Genomic DNA, 17,880 nt, shown 5'->3' on the forward strand with positions numbered 1-17,880 from the left:
GTGATGTGTACATGCACATAACGGACGGTAAAGAGCTACGGGATGCACCGAATGCTAAATTCGGTGCAACCGATGCGAAGCAGTGAACCGTACATCATGGAGAGCTTCCATGACATCGGGATGGTTAACAACCGTTCCGTAGTCGAACAAGCTCATGAGATACGAGTGCATTGCGAAAGAGCTTGAACTCCTTAAGTGTGCCTTACCCGACAAGTTTGTGGCTGGATGCATCATCGCTAAGTTGCCCCCTTCATGGAGGAACTTTGCCACAACTCTCAAACACAAGAGACAGGAGATATCGATTGAAAATCCGATAGCATCTCTTGATATTGAGGAGAAAGCTCGGGCTAAGGATAATACAGAGAAAGGAGAGGGTCAGTCTAGCGCCAACATGGTGCAGAAGAAACCCTACAGCAAGAATAAAGGGAATAACAAGCCCTCCTTCAATAAGCCTATGAAGACTACAACCTTCAAGAAGAAGAAGATGATAAACACAGCAGATCTGAGCTGCTTTACCTGTGGAGAGACTGGCCACTTTTCTAAGGACTCGTCCGCAGAGGGCAGACCGCAAGAAAAAGGCGAGGCAAGTCAACACCGTGACCGCTAGCAATGCCGATGGGTACGGTAATCTCTTTACTCGTTCTTTCGGTATTTCAATCTCCATGTTGGTGGATTGATACGGGTGCTAATGTTCATGTGTGTGCTGACATATCCATGTTCACTTCTTACCGGGTCGCCTGGGATTCTTCCGTCTTGATGGGGAATGGGTCACATGCTTCGTTCGTGGTGTTGGCACGGTAGATCCGAAGCTCACTTCGGGGAAGATCGTGCAGTCGAGGAACGTGCAGCATGTCCCTACTATGAACAAGAATCTCGTTAGCGGCTCCCTTCTATGCGGAGATGGGTTTAAGGTTGTTTTAGAGTCGAATAAAGTAGTTGTTTCCAAGTTTGGACAATTTATTGGTAAAGGCTATGAGTGCGGAGGCTTGTTCCGCTTTTCGCTTTCGATTTCAGTAATAAGTCTCGTGAACCATATTTGTGGCAATGTTAGTGATGATACCGGTGTTTGGCATTCTCGTTTATGTCACATTAATTTTGGTTTAATGTCTCGGCTATCCAGTTTGAGTTTAATTCCGAATTTCACCATTGCCAAAGGTTCTAAGTGCCATAGTTGTGTGCAATCAAAGCAACCCCGGAAGCCTCACAAGGCGGCCGAGGAGAGAAACTTGGCACCTCTAGAACTCATACATTCTGATCTATGCGAGATGAATGGTGTGTTGACAAAAGGTGGAAAGAGATATTTCATGACATTGATTGATGATGCGACTAGATTTTGCTATGTTTATTTGTTGCGAACTAAAGATGAAGCTTTAGACTACTTTAAAATTTATAAGGTTGAAGTTGAGAATCAACTAGAGAGAAAGATCAAGCGTCTTAGGTCGGATCGTGGTGGTGAATATTTTCCTAAAATCTTTGATGAATTCCGTGAGGAACATGGCATTATTCATGAGAGGACGCCTCCCTATTCGCCCCGATCAAACGGGGTTGCCGAGAGGAAAAACCGCACACCGACTGACTTGGTGAATTCCATGTTAGCCACTGCTGGTTTATCAAAGGCATGGTGGGGGAGGCTTTATTGACTTCATGTCATGTCCTGAATAGAGTTCCTAACAAGAATAAAGATAAAACCCCTTACGAGGAGTGGGCTGGGAGAAAACCATCACTTTCGTATTTGCGCACATGGGGATGTTTGGCGAAAGTCAATATTCCAATCACTAAGAAGCGCAAACTCGGACCAAAGACGGTGGATTGTGTCTTTCTAGGTTATGCTCCGCGGAGTGTAGGCTATAGATTTTTAGTAGTTCAATCCGAGGTACTCGATATGCATGTTGATACTATTATGGAATCTTGTGATGCAACATTTTTTGAGAATATGTTTCCTATGAAAGATATGCATAGCATTGCTAGAATTTCTACTGAGATAATTCCCGAGTCTAGTCCATCTAATGAGTATTTTGAACAATCACATGAGAATGTTACTGAGAAGGATGACAATGAAGCTCCTAAACGGAGCAAGAGACGGAGGATTGAAAAATCCTTTGGTGATGACTTCATTGTGTACCTTGTGGATGATACTCCCACGTCCATTGTAGAGGCATATGCATCTCCAGATGCAGATGATTGGAAAGAAGCCGTCCATAATGAGATGGACTCGATTCTTTCTAATGGAACTTGGGAGCTATCAGAACGACCCCATGGATGCAAGCCTGTGGGCTGCAAATGGGTGTTCAAGAAGAAGCTAAGACCTGATGGTACTATTGAGAAGTAAAAGGCGCGGCTTGTAGCTAAAGGCTACACACAGAGAGAAGACGAAGATTACTTCGACACCTGTCCACCTGTCACTAGACTTACCACCATTCGAGTACTATTGTCCATGGCTGCCTCCTATGGTCTTATCGTTCATCAAATGGACGTAAAGACAGCTTTCCTTAATGGAGAGTTGGAAGAGGAAATTTATATGGATCAGCCTGATGGGTTTGTAGTAAAAGGTGAAGAAAGAAAGGTGTGCAAGTTGTTGAAATCTTTATATGGCCTCGAAACAAGCACCTAAGCAATGGCATGAGAAGTTTGACAGTAACTTTGACTTCGTAGGCTTTGTTGTCAATGAGGCTGACAAGTGCGTTTACTATCGCCATGGTGGGGGCGAAGGTGTTATACTGTGTTTGTATGTGGATGATATTCTGATATTTGGTACAAACATGAAAGTAATACACGATGTCAAGTCTTTCTTGTCAAAGTGTTTTGATATGAAAGATCTGGGAGAAGCTGATGTGATTCTGAACATCAAGCTTAATAAGAACGAGAGTGGGATTACTCTAACACAATCCCATTATGTTGAGAAGATCTTGAGCCGGTTCGGCTATATTGATAGCAAGTCTTCTCCAATACCTTATGATCCCAGTGTGACATTACGCAAGAACCGGAGGATTGCCGTAGATCAACTGAGATATTCTCAGATTGTTGGCTCACTCATGTACTTAGCGAGCGCGACTAGACCCGACATCTCTTTTGCTGTTAGCAAGTTGAGTAGGTTCATGTCAAACCCGGTACCGATCATTGGCATGCACTTGATAGGGTCATGCGCTACCTATGTGGTACAATGAGTTATGGGATTCACTATTCGGGGCACCCAGCTGTGCTTGAAGGATATAGTGATTCAAATTGGATCTTCCGATGTAGCTGATCTCTACGCCACTAGCGGGTATGTATTTACCTTTGGAGGTGGCGCAGTGTCATGGAGATCTTGTAAGCAAACCATATTGACGAGGTCAACTATGGAAGCAGAACTTATCGCTTTGGACACAACCACTCGTTGAATCGGAATGGTTGCGTGAGCTCTTGATGGACTTGCCTGTGGTTGAAAAACCTGTACCGGCAATCCTTTTGAATTGTGACAATCAAACTCGTAATTGTCAAAGTGAACAATTCTAAGGATAACGCGAAGTCATCAAGACACGTCAAGAGACGTTTGAAGTCCGTCGGAAATTGCGAAACTCCGGAGTAATAACTGTTACATATATTCAAACAGTACAAAAACTCGGCGAGATCCCTTTACAAAGGGACTATCACGTAATGTGATAGAAAGTGCATCGAGGGAGATGGGTTTGAGACCCGTTGATGTTACACCATAGTGGTAACCCAACCTTTGTGATCGGAGATCCCGTGAATTAGGACCTGGGAAAAACAAACTAGTGGTTTAATTGAGGAGAGTATTATGTAACCCTCTCTATGTGAAGATGCACAACTCTCAATTGCTGTAAAAGGCAGAGTTGGCAACAAGCCTTAATGTGTTTATGTTGGCTATTTTAGCAAAGATGTTGTCCTACGAGCATTCTTGAAATAACACACCTATATGAGTCCGATTGTTAAACGTCGCAATCTATGAGATTTGGGTGATCTCTAGTAAACTCATGAAGAGACCACGAAGTATGACGCATATGCTTCACCCGCGGGGTAGGCTACCGGCAGCCATGTACCTGGTTATGACTTTGAGTGAAACCATGTTCACGCAAAACTTGCAATTCAAGGCTTAGTCCATTGTTCAAGTGTGAATGGATGTAGCTTAAGGTTCTAGGCGGAAGTTCAACTTAACAGTCTCCGTTGAAACACTGGTATATAAACAAGCAGTGAGTATTGGTAAATCTCTAAATGGGGATTTGAGATTTGGTGGGGGATTGTTGAAATATTGGGTCCACACTAAGTGGCCCATAGTAGATTTCAGATTTCCCTATAAATCTCAAAGCCCACATAGTGGCAGCCTTGTGAGTTTGAGCCCAAGTTGGTGGCAGCTCACTAGGGAGTGGCAAGAGGTGGGAAGTTTAGTCCCACATGGAAAGTTGGGAGGAAGTTAGACCACCTTATAAGGTGGGTTGTTTCACCACTAGTAAGTGAGTGAGAATAGGAGTGCTACACGCGCGCGCTCCTCCTCCTCCTCGCTCGCTCGTCTCGACACGACGCGCCGCGCCGCGCCGCGCTCGTGGTGAGTGGATTGAGCCTCGAGCCGAGACTTTCCTTACTTTTTGCAGCTCAGGAAAACGAACAGAGTTCTAGACGGACGCGTCGCAGTTAGTCGGTTCGGGTCGCTCCCGGGCCGTGGGCTATCTGTAACCGACTCGAAACGTGCGCGCTACGTGGGCGTGCCTAGGGTTTCCTGAGCCTATATAATCTCTTGCCCGGCTACCGCAGAAACATCATCTAATACACGAGTTAGGGTTTCCACCTCTCTCTGCTTGCGCCGCCATCGTAGCCTACTCCATCCCGCGCGCCGACGTGCATCGGCAAACGGGAGAGCAGGTCTCCGGAACCGCTCGTCCTTGCGATCCTGTACGGGAGAGGGCGAATTAGGTTTTTGGGAAGCGCTCGCGCGATCGCTCAAGCTCTTCATCACGGGTCGCCTTCCGTCCAAGTCGGGCGATGCTGCCTACCGTCGTCTTCAACGCCGTCTACTTCGACCCGTCGTCCCTGTCGTCCACAACGTTGTCATCAACAACGTAACTGCTGCGACATCATCTGCTACACCTCCACCGCCACCTCCACCAGATCGGTACGTGCGACATATCTCGATCTGTTTAGCGATGGATGCTTTACCATTTGTGTTGCTGCTACTCATGTTGATTAATGCATCTAGTATGTTCGAGTTTCACATGTTAGTAGTTGCTGTCATCATGTTTTATATTCTGGAATTAATCATGGAAATTGTGCCTAATTATCCAACAGAACCATCACTATTGTACATACCCTTAGACGCTTTTCACGAACGGCGAAGCGTTTGTGTGGTGCACCCATTCCGGCTAAGAAAGCCGTCAACGACGGTGAGCTAGCAACCGTCTAGGGTCGTCGGCAGGGGGCAGCGCAGCCCCCAACGGAATCTAGGAGCCTCCGTCCGTCCTTTTCCTTAGCCGGAAAGGAATATGCAGATGCGGTGCGGCTGGCTGCTCCGCCGCCGCCGCCGCCCGTGAACTTTCTCGCCGCGAAACGGCGGGTAGGTAGCTACGGCCCGCGGCGCGCTGGCCCCCGATGGTTCGGTGACGTGCGTGCTCGCGCCGGTGAACGTTCTCGCCGCTAACAGTGCATACGGTGACCGCTTGGTATGGTTGTAGCTCCTCGGGAACCGGAGGGGCAGCCCGCCCGTGCCGGAAACATGGACGGATCACGGACGGCCGGGGGCGTGCAGGGCGGGCCACCGTTTCCTTGCCAAGCTGAACATCCATCCAACCTGTTGAATTGGAGAAATAATCAACTTGAGACACGCAGTGACGCAATCCTACAGATTCCAGTTGAACCCGTAGCTTCCCGTTCCGTTCGTTGCTTCGCCCGAGGGGTTAAACGCGCCGCTGTGCCAGTGCCACACCACACAGGTTCCTTGCGTATCCTCCCCAACTGTAGCGTAGCTAGATTCGCAGGCAGTTATCCTACACATCGGTGCATGTTTTCTATCGCCGGCCAAATCATGGGCATTGCACGCACCAACGTGGTTGATGGGTCGGGCAGAGTACCGACCGACCGCGCCTAAGACGTATTTCGATCACTAAAAAGTAACCTTCCATGTTTGTTTGGGTTGAGCCATGGACAAGAAAATTGATTGAAAAGGCACCAGTGGTTATTCGCATCTTGGGCGTTCCCATTGGCACGATGCACATTTTTCTTCTTGAAGTGTCAAGCTCCTTTACCGACGACTAACATTCGTCGAGCCCTAACGTTGACGATTACCAGTTCAAATCCAATCAATTGGCACGCTTGGGCGCCTTTTAGCCCGCGGGAAACTGAACGTTGATTCCCTCCTTACAGTGGCTATATAATGGGCGTCTATGCGACAACAACGACGAACCCTACCTACAATCTCCATGGTCGACCATGAAAGCACCCGAAGCCGCGTTATGGCCATGGTTCGCACCCGCTATCCGGAAGATCTGGATAGAGCGCATCTTGAGGCGTTGGCTGCATTCGAGGCGGAGCAGACCGCCGCCTACTCCCGCAAGGACGAGCTCTAAAGGCCCTACCGGGAGGGCATGGTGGAGGTAGCGGAGGCGGATGCGCGCATGGCCGTCGCGTTGAGCATTTTCTAGTTGAAGGTCATCTGGAGTGGACCAAGCACTACACTACTAGAGTATGCCTTTGGATAAAGTGCGGCGCTGCTTATTTTCTCTATTAGCCGTCTCAAAAAGAAAATATTTGCGCAAACTGTACTGGCCCCAATCCACGACAGGATGCCGCTTCAGCGATAGGATGAGAGGGCCTAGAGTTATTTCTCGCAAGAGAGAAAATTTCTTTCATGTACATTGCTTCACACTATTGTTCTCCTCAAAAGTCATTTCAAATGGTTGAGAACATAGTAGCAATACTTATTGAGGAAAGCACACGTTGCCGCCCTACACCCGGTAAGTCAAAGACAGTCGATCAAAATCTCATCTTCTTTCATCTTCATCTTTTCTTTGCCCGTGGGCCGTGTCACTACTTTACAAAGTAAAGTTCGAAAGCGTGACTTTTGAGCTAGTATAGTGGAGATCACGCTCCAAAGAGCCTTTCCCCCCTTCCTCACCAAGGAACATTCTCAGAGTCTCGGCTCTCGCTAAGCAACCCCTTTATCTTTTTAATCTTTGTTTATGTGCTGAGCTCCATATTTTTTCTGCATTAGCTTAATCGTCTCGCATTACAATGCTCGACCCAAATGCACATAAACAAAGATCAAAAGACTACTTTCACAAGTCTTATTCACACGTTCGCAACATTATTACCATTATATTTTCATGGATTTCATCGGATATTGCAAACAGACCGAACCTTTTGTGAAACCAAAAGCTTCGGGTAACTGATTACCGTATACATATATTGCACTGCTCACAAGTGAGGTTTCACCACCAGAAATCAGCTGTATGTAACACCCCACGGAAACCTGCAAATTAATCTGCCGACACCATCATCCATCCCATTCTCCCAATCGTACCGCTAGAATAGTAGACAACAATCACACGGTACGTCATTCAGCTAGAACAGTGCAGTTCTAGCAAGGCAAGTCAGGCATCTCTTGAAAACTTATGCCTGGGTTTCCATACGTCGGAGTGCGGTCGCCGTTAAAAGGTGGTTCATATGCAGAGAGCTCCTAGATCTGGTAGGGGTACCATAGACTTGCGCTCCTTGACGGGTGCTGCTTCAGGTTCTTTCTTCTTTTGCTTCTTCCCTTTCTGAGCCTTCCCTTGGCCACCTTTGGTCCTGATAGGTGTCAAGTACATACAAAAATGCATTATAAGTGTATATTTCATCACACTTCAACATCATACCAACAAAAAAACAGGGCCTTGTTACTTGAACGTAAATATTTAACTTATCTTAACCACCAAAATGAGCTCTGTAAAGAGGGCTGGAAAATATTCTCACTATTCATATATGAGATAAGACTAAGAACTTTCCCCTTTTTTTTCCCCATTAAACCACTATTTGAAATACATGAACTGTACAAAACAGAACAGATATGCTGCGTGCAAGAACATTCACAATGTTGCTTTTATCTAGAAGAGCTTATCTGAAGAATATTTGCCATGGAAGCAACAGGAAAGAAGCTCATAAGTAGCAAAGAATATGCTAAAAGAAAGAGAGGATGAGAACATTCAAAAGTCATACCGTGGAGGTGCTTTTGACGCTACAGCTGTGGCTAAACTACAAGAAGCCTTGTGCTTCTTTGCAGATCCACAAGAGCACTCCTTGGAATTGGACTTATCCTGTACAAAAGAAAAAGAGATAATTCTCATTACCATTCTTCGCCTTACTAGTCTCAACATGGTGGAACATTGCGGGGCAATTTAACACTGGGAACATCAGTTAAAAAGTGCCCGCGTGATAGTTACCTTCTTAGCATGTGAACTTTTGGATTTCTGAACTGTTTCATCTTTACTAGAACAGCTTTCTTCTTCCTTGTGGTAAATTATTTGGTCCCCATTCTGGGATGTGCTAAGCTCATCTTCTACAAAAATATAAAGCCTATGAGCATCCAGCAAATATGACAGTAAATGAACGAGCAAAAATTAGAGGCTATTGTACCTAGCACACTTAATGTGTGCTAAGCTCATCTTCTACAAAATATGATGTGCTAACTGCTAAGCTCATATTCTACAAAATATGATGCACTAAGCTCATCTTCTACAAAATATAAAGCCTATGGGCTTTCCGCATCCAACTGTTCTTCAATAGATTTATTCAAGAATCCAGAACATTCTAGCGTGATAAAATAAAAAAAATCATAAAATTCCTATGTTAGAGTTTTTTTTTTGAACTTGGAAGCTATTGTACCTAGCACACTGAACATCTTATTAGTGCACGCACGATCAGAATTAATGAACTCAGCTTTTTCTAGATACACAGCACACTAAAACGCATCCAGATTACAAAGCTGAGTCAATTAATTTAGAAAGGAAGTAGTATCTATCAAAGTCTATACTACATTCTTTCTTAGATATCACCCGAATTTATATTCACAACAACCAGCAATTTAGTAGCAAAAAAAAAAAAATCTACATTGTTATCACATACAACTCAGCACAGATATACTACGAATTATATGGATGCTGATTGTTGACTAACATATCGACTGCCTTTAACAATTCCAGCAGAACCAATGGGAAATGCATCCAAATTCCAAAAGAGAAAAAGTAGCATATTTTGGCAAGAATACATGGATGCTTCGGCTTTCCCACAAATGGGTTCACAGTTTTGTGTTCAAAATGATTCTACAAAAAGAGTGCAGTGTTCAAAATGATTCCACAACATGAGGACCCAGAACATCTACATGCTATATCACCCGATATAGCTAGGTTACTACTCCTACCTAATACTTGCCTGTCATCTACACAATTAAGACCTCTGTGAATAAGACTATAAGACACATGCTTCCAACAGAAAGCGAACTAGTTCATATTTTAGGAAGAAGCGAAGAACACTGCAACAAGATTAGACTCTGAAAACTGAGCTAATGTTATCTTCAAAAGAGTGCAAATTTCACACTAAAAGCCATCAGTTCTCATACGGAGCCTTCAGCAAAGATGGGGATAACATTTATAGAAGTACCCCCAATTCCGGTTTGGTACTAGTAACCAAAATTCACAGATTGGTCATTACTTTGCAAAGTACAATAAACACACATGGACGGATTAAACTGTTGGGAAAACAGAGAGGTATTTAGTAAATTCGTGGTAGTTAAAGCTTACCCTTGCACGCATAGTCCATATAAAGATCTTCATCCACATTATCAGAACACACTGCAACTAGTTCAACTATCATGTACTCAACAGCAGCATCAACATCACCATCAAATTCCCCCAAAACCTGCATGATCAATTGATCATTACTAATGACATCAACAGACAGTGATTGCTAAGATCAATCTAAAGCAAGTTAACAAATGCGATGTCAAAATGACGATTAATCATACAACCCATACATGTTCAGCTACAGCAGCATCAGAACATCCAGTTCCATCCATGACCCGTTTAACCGATCTATCGTCATAGGTTGACCTGTTCGAAGATTTCTTTAGGTCTTTTGCTTTTGTTTGAGCACTATTGCTTGTGCTGGCTACATTGGCATCTGTCTGTAAGATGATAACAGAACAAGGAATAGACGTAAGCAAACATTCTCCTTCCATAACAGAAAGGAGCTGAACTGTTTACAGCTTTAACAGTGAAAAACCTTGATAACAACTGGCATTGCAGGGCCTTGGCATGGATCTTCAGTCAGTCTGACACTGTTGTAGTGTTCACCGTGATGATACGATCTGCATTGAAAACAAATTAGAAGTTGCAAGAGAACCATGCCTACTACCATCAACACTAACATACTAGTTACATATCGTATAATATATTAACTTACAAATGAACCATATTGCTGGCTTCACGACCAGAAAAGTTGTTTATGTACCATCGTGGTGAGTTAAGCTGTAAAACAAACAGCAACGATACAAATATCAATAAAATGTTAGAATACACAAATGAATCTAACCAAAAACAATGAATATCGAAGGACATACAAGTGACCTACTAATCTACAGATAGACTAGTGGCGATATAGCATGATTGGTCCGAGTGCATTATTAGGTCCATATATCAATAATCAGAAGGAAGGCTTGCATTGAAAATTACCATGTGAATGCATATGTTCCTGTTGGTGACAAGAGAGCCCGCCTGCAACTCCATATTGCCAGCCCAAGTCCCATCCTTCATCATAGAGTCACAGTATTCATCGAATGGTACCTCATCCTCGATGAATGGCTCAAACTCCTCACGGTGTTCCTGCACACAATAAGGATGCACCACCAACAATTCAGCATCGTGTCTAATCAGTCCCACGGCCTAGTCCGGATGAAACCCAAACTGACATTACAATTTACAGCGAACTTCCAATGCAAAAAAGTTGTGCCATCTCTTACCACGATGTAGTGCACAACCATCTCCCGGTACTTCATGTGCTTTTCTTCATCGCCCTCGAGCTGGTCACCCATTGCCCTGCAGACTACGATGAGTAGTCATGTAACTCAAAAAACAGCGTGCAGAGCCACAGCAGCAGAAGTAACCCCCACCCCCCGCGGTACAAAAAAGAACTAGATCCCCCTCTTTTTCGCTAGATGAGCAAGAATCTGACAGAATCCAAGTCAAGAAGAGGGGTCCTAAACCTGAAGAAGCAGTTGCCATCGGCGGTGACCTCGACTATCTTCACCCCAATGGAGTCCAGCTGCGCCCTGAACTCCGACATGTCGGCCTTCTTCCCCAACTTCTTTACCTTCAGAGGAATCGAAAAAACAACAAGCTTCACTCCCCAACCCTAATTTCGATCAAACATGGGGATCGGTCGAAGCGTAGTTTGGTGCTTACTGCATCGCGCTGCTTCGGCTTGCGGGCCTTGGACGCCGCGGCTGCCTTCTTCTTGCCCGCCATGGAGATATGCTTCTGTGGAGTCTACACGAGAAATCGGCGCCGGCGGCGGGCGGCGGGATGGGAGGGAGCAGAGCTATCGAACTCTGCCGGAGACGGGGGAGAGGGAGGGATCGGAGGGGAAAAGGAGTAGGGAAATAAGCAGGGAGCCGAACGGATCAGCCTGGGCCGCCTCGTGGGCTTAAATAATGGCACAAAAATTATGGGCCGGGCGGGTCTGAAAGGGCTTTTACTCCGTCGCAGTGGGCCGTGGAGCTGGGTTGTGTGTGCTCGTCCGCGCCGGAGTCCCGCCGCGCGCCGCCGCCGGCAGAAACCCCACCCCCGTCTCGACCGAAGCTCGAAACCGCAGGAGCCCTCCTTCCTCGTCGGCGTCCCTACTAGGCCGGAGCGGAGATCCATCCGGGCGCGCGAGTCCTTCTTCTCTGGTGTAAGCAAGCCCTAGCTTTGCTGTTCGTTTCGATTCCTTATACGCGCCAAGATTTCTGCGACAGATTCGGCTCTACCGGCTCTGTTGCTAGGCGCAATCCGTGGTAGTAGTATCGCTGTAACAAAACTGAGCCATTTTCTTCTGCAGGGAAACCTAGGTAGACATAGAGCAGCTGACAAGAAATGGCAGCGTTCCTCAGGTCAAAGTGTTCGTCAGGTACTGCTCGTCTGACTGAGCCTTCTCGTTTTAACCTTGGCATTATGAATTTGCTGCTCAGTTCTCGTGCCGCTCGTTTACGATGGGAGGCGTGGTAGTAGTTGACTGGTGATTGCAGTAAATAAGTTTCAGTTAATATGGAATTCAGCAATCGAACATGGTGTATCAAAACCATGGAGAAAAATCTAATCTTGGCTACTACTTGAACTTTTTTTCTGAATGCGATCTGCTAGTCGTACCTTAGTCAGTCCGAACTTCAGATTCCGTGTTTGCCTGAAAATTTTAACTGCTATAGCTTATAGGAGTATATGAACCTATGGTGATTATGGTTAATTCATATAACATAAATGCTTAAGGAACTACCATAATTTGTTTTCTGGAAGCTATAGCAGTTACATCTACTTTTGTCCTGTTTTCTTTTCATTTTGGATTTTAAACAGATAAAGTTAGCTTGATATGCTTAACTAGAAGATATCTTTAAATAAAATTGTAGAATTTATTGAACTTTTTTATTTCTCTAATTAGCAAATGCATTTTGGTGCTGCAATGTGATGCTTAGCAAAATCACATGATCTAAATGTTTTATTTATTTATGTAGTTGGCCGTACTTTGATGGGAAGCCTTGGAAACAATCTGTATGGGGGTGTTAACAGCTCTATTGAAGCAGTGACTAGACCATCTCGTTCTGATGCTGTCTGCCAGGTATTGCAGTATTGCTGCGTCCTTCAACCACAAATGTTAAATTAGCGCCCCCTCACGTCTAATTTGTTATTAGTCATAAATCATCATGCCCTTTTTTGATCCATTTGGTAATTTGTTCAAGCGAGGTGTGTTTCTTTTATTTTGTTCCAATGATATCCATGATCCGGTATTAACTAGGTAGTTTGTTATATCATTGAATGGCTTGTATTAGTACTGTTGTCAAGATCCAGGAAATTTCTTCAGTTGCCTTAGTTGTCTACAATTGATTACAGGCTAGATTCCGATGACTTATTGAACTACATGTTTCGGAGTTTTCCTTCCGAGACATTCTTTAAGCATTTTTCATTGTAGCAGAACAGAAGATAGCCATAAAATAAGATATTGAAACGAAGTTTGTGAAGAAAAAATTATCTACATAACCTGTTTGCAAAGCTAACAAGATAACTGCTAGAAGTGGAATGTGTAGTTTTCTTGAGGTGCTTGTTTATCGAACCACAAATGCTTTCCAATGATAAATGTGGTGACATGTGTTTCTGTTCTGGTTTCAGCAAATCAGAACATTCATCCAGATGAGAACAAACCTCAAGGTGGTAGACAATTCTGGAGCCAAGCGGGTTATGTGCATACAGTCCCTTAGGGGGAAGAAAGGAGCAAGGCTTGGGGACATGATCATCGGTTCTGTCAAGGAAGCGCAACCTCGCGGTAAGGTCAAGAAAGGAGATGTGGTATATGGAGTGGTTGTCCGTGCTGCCATGAAAAAGGGGCGCAGCGATGGCAGCGAGGTCCAGTTCGACGACAATGCAATTGTCATTGTGAACAACAAGGGGGAACTGATTGGCACACGCGTCTTTGGTCCTGTTCCGCATGAGCTCAGGAAGAAGAAGCATCTCAAGATCCTTGCATTGGCTGAGCACATAGTTTGACGAATCTATCTGCTTAGTTATATCTATCTCCATGTTAGTTCTGCAGAATGAAATGGAAATCTCCAAGATTGTCCATGTGTTGTTTTGGTAGTCTCTTGCTGTTAGTGTATTTTACCTTTCTTTGGTTATTTCTGTTTGCAATAATCTGTACTCTAAAAGGAGAATCTGCACCGAGTGAATCACCTACAAACTAGACGAGGACTTGCACCGTGTGTCCACATTATAATCACCTGCAAACTAGACGAGGACTTGCACGTCTTTGTTTGCAATAATCTCGACTCTAAATGGAGAATGTACACTGATTGAGCTGTAGTGAATTGTTTACAAAATAGAAGAGGACTTACTATGTGTCCACATTATAATCTGTTTGTTCTTTTATGTTTATTTTTTTTTTTTTTTTGAATGGTCACCGGGGGGAGAGATTCCCCACCTGAATTTTTCATTCATATCAGGGCTCAAAAGCCAGTTTTACAGCAGAGGTACAAGGAGCAGAAGGGGAGGGGAGAGGGTTTTCATATTACATCAGTGGCGGGCAAAGCAGCCATCCCACAGCTCAGAGTCGTTGTGGGTTTCCCCAGTAGCCCTAAACCGCCACAGCGCTGCATCACGGCGGCAGACAACCATCAGACGGGCAAGGGAGGGGCTGTCTTGGTGAAAAACAACCCCGTTCCGGTGCTTCCAAACTTGCCAGCAGCAGAGGATGATGAAAGTAGAAGTGGAGGACGGGAGGGTGCCCGCCGCCGCGGGGGCAGCGTATTCATGGAGGTGGCAGACGTCGGCGTCGGGCGGGAAACGACCGCCAATCGCGTCCCAGAAGCCCACAGCGAACGGGCAGTGGAAGACGATGTGCGAGGCATCCTCGCCAGCTGCGCCGCAGATGGGGCACACGGCCTCCGGAGCGGTGAGGACGTGCTTCTTGAGCAGCTCGGCCCTTGTCTGAATCCTGGACTGGACAAGGAGCCAAGCAAAGAATTTCCCCCGAGATGGGGCGAACCCGTCCCAGACGAACGAGTGGAAGGGGGCGAGGACGCCGCCGAGCCGGGATAGCTTGTAGATGGCTCCCACGTCCAGGGCGCCCAACTTCTTGCTGCAGCGGACGAGCGAGCGCGAGTCCGGCGCCGCCACGAGCTGCACATCGCTCAGGGGGTGCAGGACACACCCAAGCTCGCGCTCGGCAACGACAGTGAGTCGAGGAACGAGCGAGGCGGCCACGCCGGTAGATAGCGTGGCGGCCAGCGAGGCCAGCGGCTTGAGGGCGTGCGAGAAGAGGGCGGGGAAGAGCTGTTGGAGAGCTCCGCGCCCCGACCAGTCGTCGAGCCAAAAACTGACGCGCTCGCCGTCGCCGATGACCGGGACAGAGAGGGAGCGGTACAGCGGCATGAGGGCAGCCAGGCCCTCCCAGTGCGGACCAAACCCTGAGCGTTTCCGAGCTGCGACGGGTCCGCTGAAGGAGCCCCATGCCCAGGCCGCCCAGGGAGAGGACGGGGCGGTGTGGAGGCGGTGCAGGAGCTTCAGTTGCAGGCAAGAGTTCTGCGTGCGTAGGCAGCGGATGCCCAGGCCTCCCTCGTCCTTGGGACGGCAAACCTTTGCCCAGGCCACCAAACACCTCGCACCAGAGGCCCGTCCCTCGAAATTCCATAGGAAAGCGCGGCGCAGGGCATCGATGGCTTGGACCAGCGGGGGCGGGAGCTCAATCGCGCCCATGGCATAGGCCGGCAGGGCGTCCAGGACGGCGTTGAGGAGGACGATCCTACCTCCCGGCGACAGCAGCAGGGAGCGCCACCCGGAGAGGTAGCGGTCAATTTTGGCGATCAGCGGAGCAAAGTGAGCCAGCTTCAGCCTGTCACAAGTGAGGGGGAGGCCTAGGTATGTTTGTGGGAACCCTTCCACTCGGCAGCCAAGGGCAGCCTGCATCTCCGCGACCAGTTCGGGCTCGACGTGCATGGTAACCATCGTACTCTTGTCAAAATTGATCACCAAGCCAGTGGCAGCAGCGAACTGATCAAGGAGCTCGCGCATGCGCTGCGCAGCTCGAAGCCCAGGACGAAAGATGATGAGCGTGTCGTCCGCGTACTGCAGGACGGAGCAGGGTGCTGAATCCGACAGGGGATGCTGGAGGATCATGTCTTGCTGAATCAGGCGTTGTAGGAGGTCTCCCATGAGCAAGTATAGATATGGAGACAAGGGATCGCCCTGACGGAGCCCCCGCTTGCAGTCAATCCACCTCCCAGGGATTCCGTTGAGTAGGATCGCCGACTTCGACGAGGTAAAGATGTCTGCCATCCAGTCACACCAGGTTTCAGGAAAACCGCAAGCTTCCATGACACATCTGAGGCTGCCCCAATCGATTGAATCAAAGGCTTTAGCAAAGTCGAGTTTCAGAACAACGGTGGGAGCCCTCCTCTTGCTGCAACACTGGACAATCTCTGTTGCATAGTGATACGTCTCCGACGTATCGATAATTTCTTATGTTCCATGCCACATTATTGATGATATCTACATGTTTTATGCATACTTTATGTCATATTTATGCATTTTCCGGCACTAACCTATTAACGAGATACCGAAGAGCCGATTCTTGTTTTTCGCTGTTTTTGGTTTCGTAAATCCTAGTAAGGAAATATTCTCGGAATTGGACGAAATCAACGCCCAGGGGCCTATTTTCACACGAAGCTTCCAGAAGACCGAAGATGATACGAAGTGGGGCCACGAGGTGGCCAGACACCAGGGCGGCGCGGCCTGGGCCTTGGCCGCGCCGGCCTGTCGTGTGGGGCCCTCGTGTGGCCCCCTGACCTATCTCCTCCGCCTACTTATAGCCTTCGTCGCGAAACCCCCAGTACCAAGAGCCACGATACGGAAAACCTTCCAGAGACGACGCCGCCGCCAATCCCATCTCGGGGGATTCAGGAGATCGCCTCCGGCACCCTGCCGGAGAGGGGAATCATCACCCGGAGGACTCTTCACCGCCATGGTCGCCTCCGGAGTGATGAGTGAGTAGTTCACCCCTGGACTATGGGTCCATAGCAGTAGCTAGATGGTCGTCTTCTCCTAATTGTGCTTCATTGTCGGGTCTTGTGAGCTGCCTAACATGATCAAGATCATCTATCTGTAATGCTATATGTTGTGTTTGTTGGGATCCGATGGATAGAGAATGCTATGTTATGTTGATTATCAATCTATTACCTATGTGTTGTTTATGATCTTGCATGCTCTCCGTTATTAGTAGAGGCTCGGCCAAGTTTTTACTCTTAACTCCAAGAGGGAGTATTTATGCTCGATAGTGGGTTCATGCCTCCATTAAATGCGGGACGATGACGAAAAGTTCTAAGGTTGTGGATGTGCTCGTTGCCACTAGGGATAAAACATCGATGCTATGTCCGAGTATGTAGTTATTGATTACATTACGCACCATACTTAATGCAATTGTCTCGTTGTTTGCAACTTAATACCGGAAGGGGTTCGGATGATAACCTCGAAGGTGGACTTTTTAGGCATAGATGCATGCCGGATAGCGGTCTATGTACTTTGTCGTAATGCCCAATTAAATCTCACTATACTCATCATATCATGTATGTGCATGGTCATGCCCTCTCTATTTGTCAATTGCCCAACTGTAATTTGTTCACCCAACATGCTATTTATCTTATGGGAGAGACACCTCTAGTGAACTGTGGACCCTGGTCCATTCTTTTAATCGAATACAATCTACTGCAATACTTGTTCTACTGTTTTCTGCAAACAATCATCATCCACACTATACATCTAATCCTTTGTTACAGCTGTAGGATAACGTTGCTTAGAAAACAAAAATTTTCCTACCGCAAACACGCAATCCAAGCCAAGATGCAATCTAGAAGACGGTAGCAACGAGGGGGTATCGAGTCTCACCCTTGAAGAGATTCCAAAGCCTACAAGATGAGGCTCTTGTTGCTGCGGTAGACGATCACTTGCCGCTTGCAAAAGCGCGTAGAAGATCTTGATCACGATCGGTTCCGGCGCCACGAACGGGCAGCACCTCCGTACTCGGTCACACGTTCGGTTGTTGATGAAGACGACGTCCACCTCCCCGTTCTAGCGGGCAGCGGAAGTAGTAGCTCCTCTTGAATCCGACCAGCACGACGGCGTGGTGTCGGTG

General features: G+C 46.8%; 2 protein-coding genes across 2 annotated transcripts; one reads left to right on the forward strand and one right to left on the reverse strand.

The window, feature by feature from the left end:
- Positions 1-7,365: 7,365 nt before the first annotated feature.
- Positions 7,366-11,480, reverse strand: LOC124671154 (OVARIAN TUMOR DOMAIN-containing deubiquitinating enzyme 7-like). The gene is made up of 11 exons (XM_047207568.1): positions 11,418-11,480; positions 11,219-11,325; positions 10,976-11,051; positions 10,689-10,838; positions 10,420-10,484; positions 10,240-10,324; positions 9,992-10,141; positions 9,759-9,876; positions 8,403-8,518; positions 8,179-8,276; positions 7,366-7,770 (listed from the first exon to the last, which is right to left on the reverse strand). The coding sequence occupies exons 1-11, from the start codon at positions 11,478-11,480 to the stop codon at positions 7,644-7,646; spliced, it is 1,155 nt and encodes a 384-aa protein (XP_047063524.1). The 3' UTR covers positions 7,366-7,643.
- A 571-nt stretch (positions 11,481-12,051) lies between these two features.
- On the forward strand, positions 12,052-14,101 carry LOC124677425 (50S ribosomal protein HLP, mitochondrial-like). Its single transcript, XM_047213410.1, has 3 exons — positions 12,052-12,120; positions 12,719-12,822; positions 13,371-14,101. Exons 1-3 carry the CDS (start codon positions 12,087-12,089, stop codon positions 13,743-13,745), a joined length of 513 nt encoding a protein of 170 aa, XP_047069366.1. The 5' UTR covers positions 12,052-12,086; the 3' UTR covers positions 13,746-14,101.
- Positions 14,102-17,880: the final 3,779 nt, after the last annotated feature.

The sequence above is a fragment of the Lolium rigidum genome, chromosome 7 (assembly GCF_022539505.1).
Source record: "Lolium rigidum isolate FL_2022 chromosome 7, APGP_CSIRO_Lrig_0.1, whole genome shotgun sequence".
In the NCBI taxonomy this organism is placed as follows: domain Eukaryota; kingdom Viridiplantae; phylum Streptophyta; class Magnoliopsida; order Poales; family Poaceae; genus Lolium; species Lolium rigidum.

Excerpts from the sequence above, each read along its gene's own strand:
- LOC124671154 (XM_047207568.1), bottom strand. The coding sequence starts at position 11,480 with ATGGCGGGCAAGAAGAAGGCAGCCGCGGCGTCCAAGGCCCGCAAGCCG. Across the intron at positions 10,485-10,688 it reads GGAACATATGCATTCACATG|CTTAACTCACCACGATGGTA; the intron begins GTAATTTTCAAT and ends TTTGTTTTACAG. Across the intron at positions 8,519-9,758 it reads TATGGACTATGCGTGCAAGG|AAGATGAGCTTAGCACATCC; the intron begins GTAAGCTTTAAC and ends ATATTTTTGTAG.
- LOC124677425 (XM_047213410.1), top strand. The coding sequence starts at position 12,087 with ATGGCAGCGTTCCTCAGGTCAAAGTGTTCGTCAG. Across the intron at positions 12,121-12,718 it reads CAGGTCAAAGTGTTCGTCAG|TTGGCCGTACTTTGATGGGA; the intron begins GTACTGCTCGTC and ends TTATTTATGTAG. Across the intron at positions 12,823-13,370 it reads GTTCTGATGCTGTCTGCCAG|CAAATCAGAACATTCATCCA; the intron begins GTATTGCAGTAT and ends TTCTGGTTTCAG.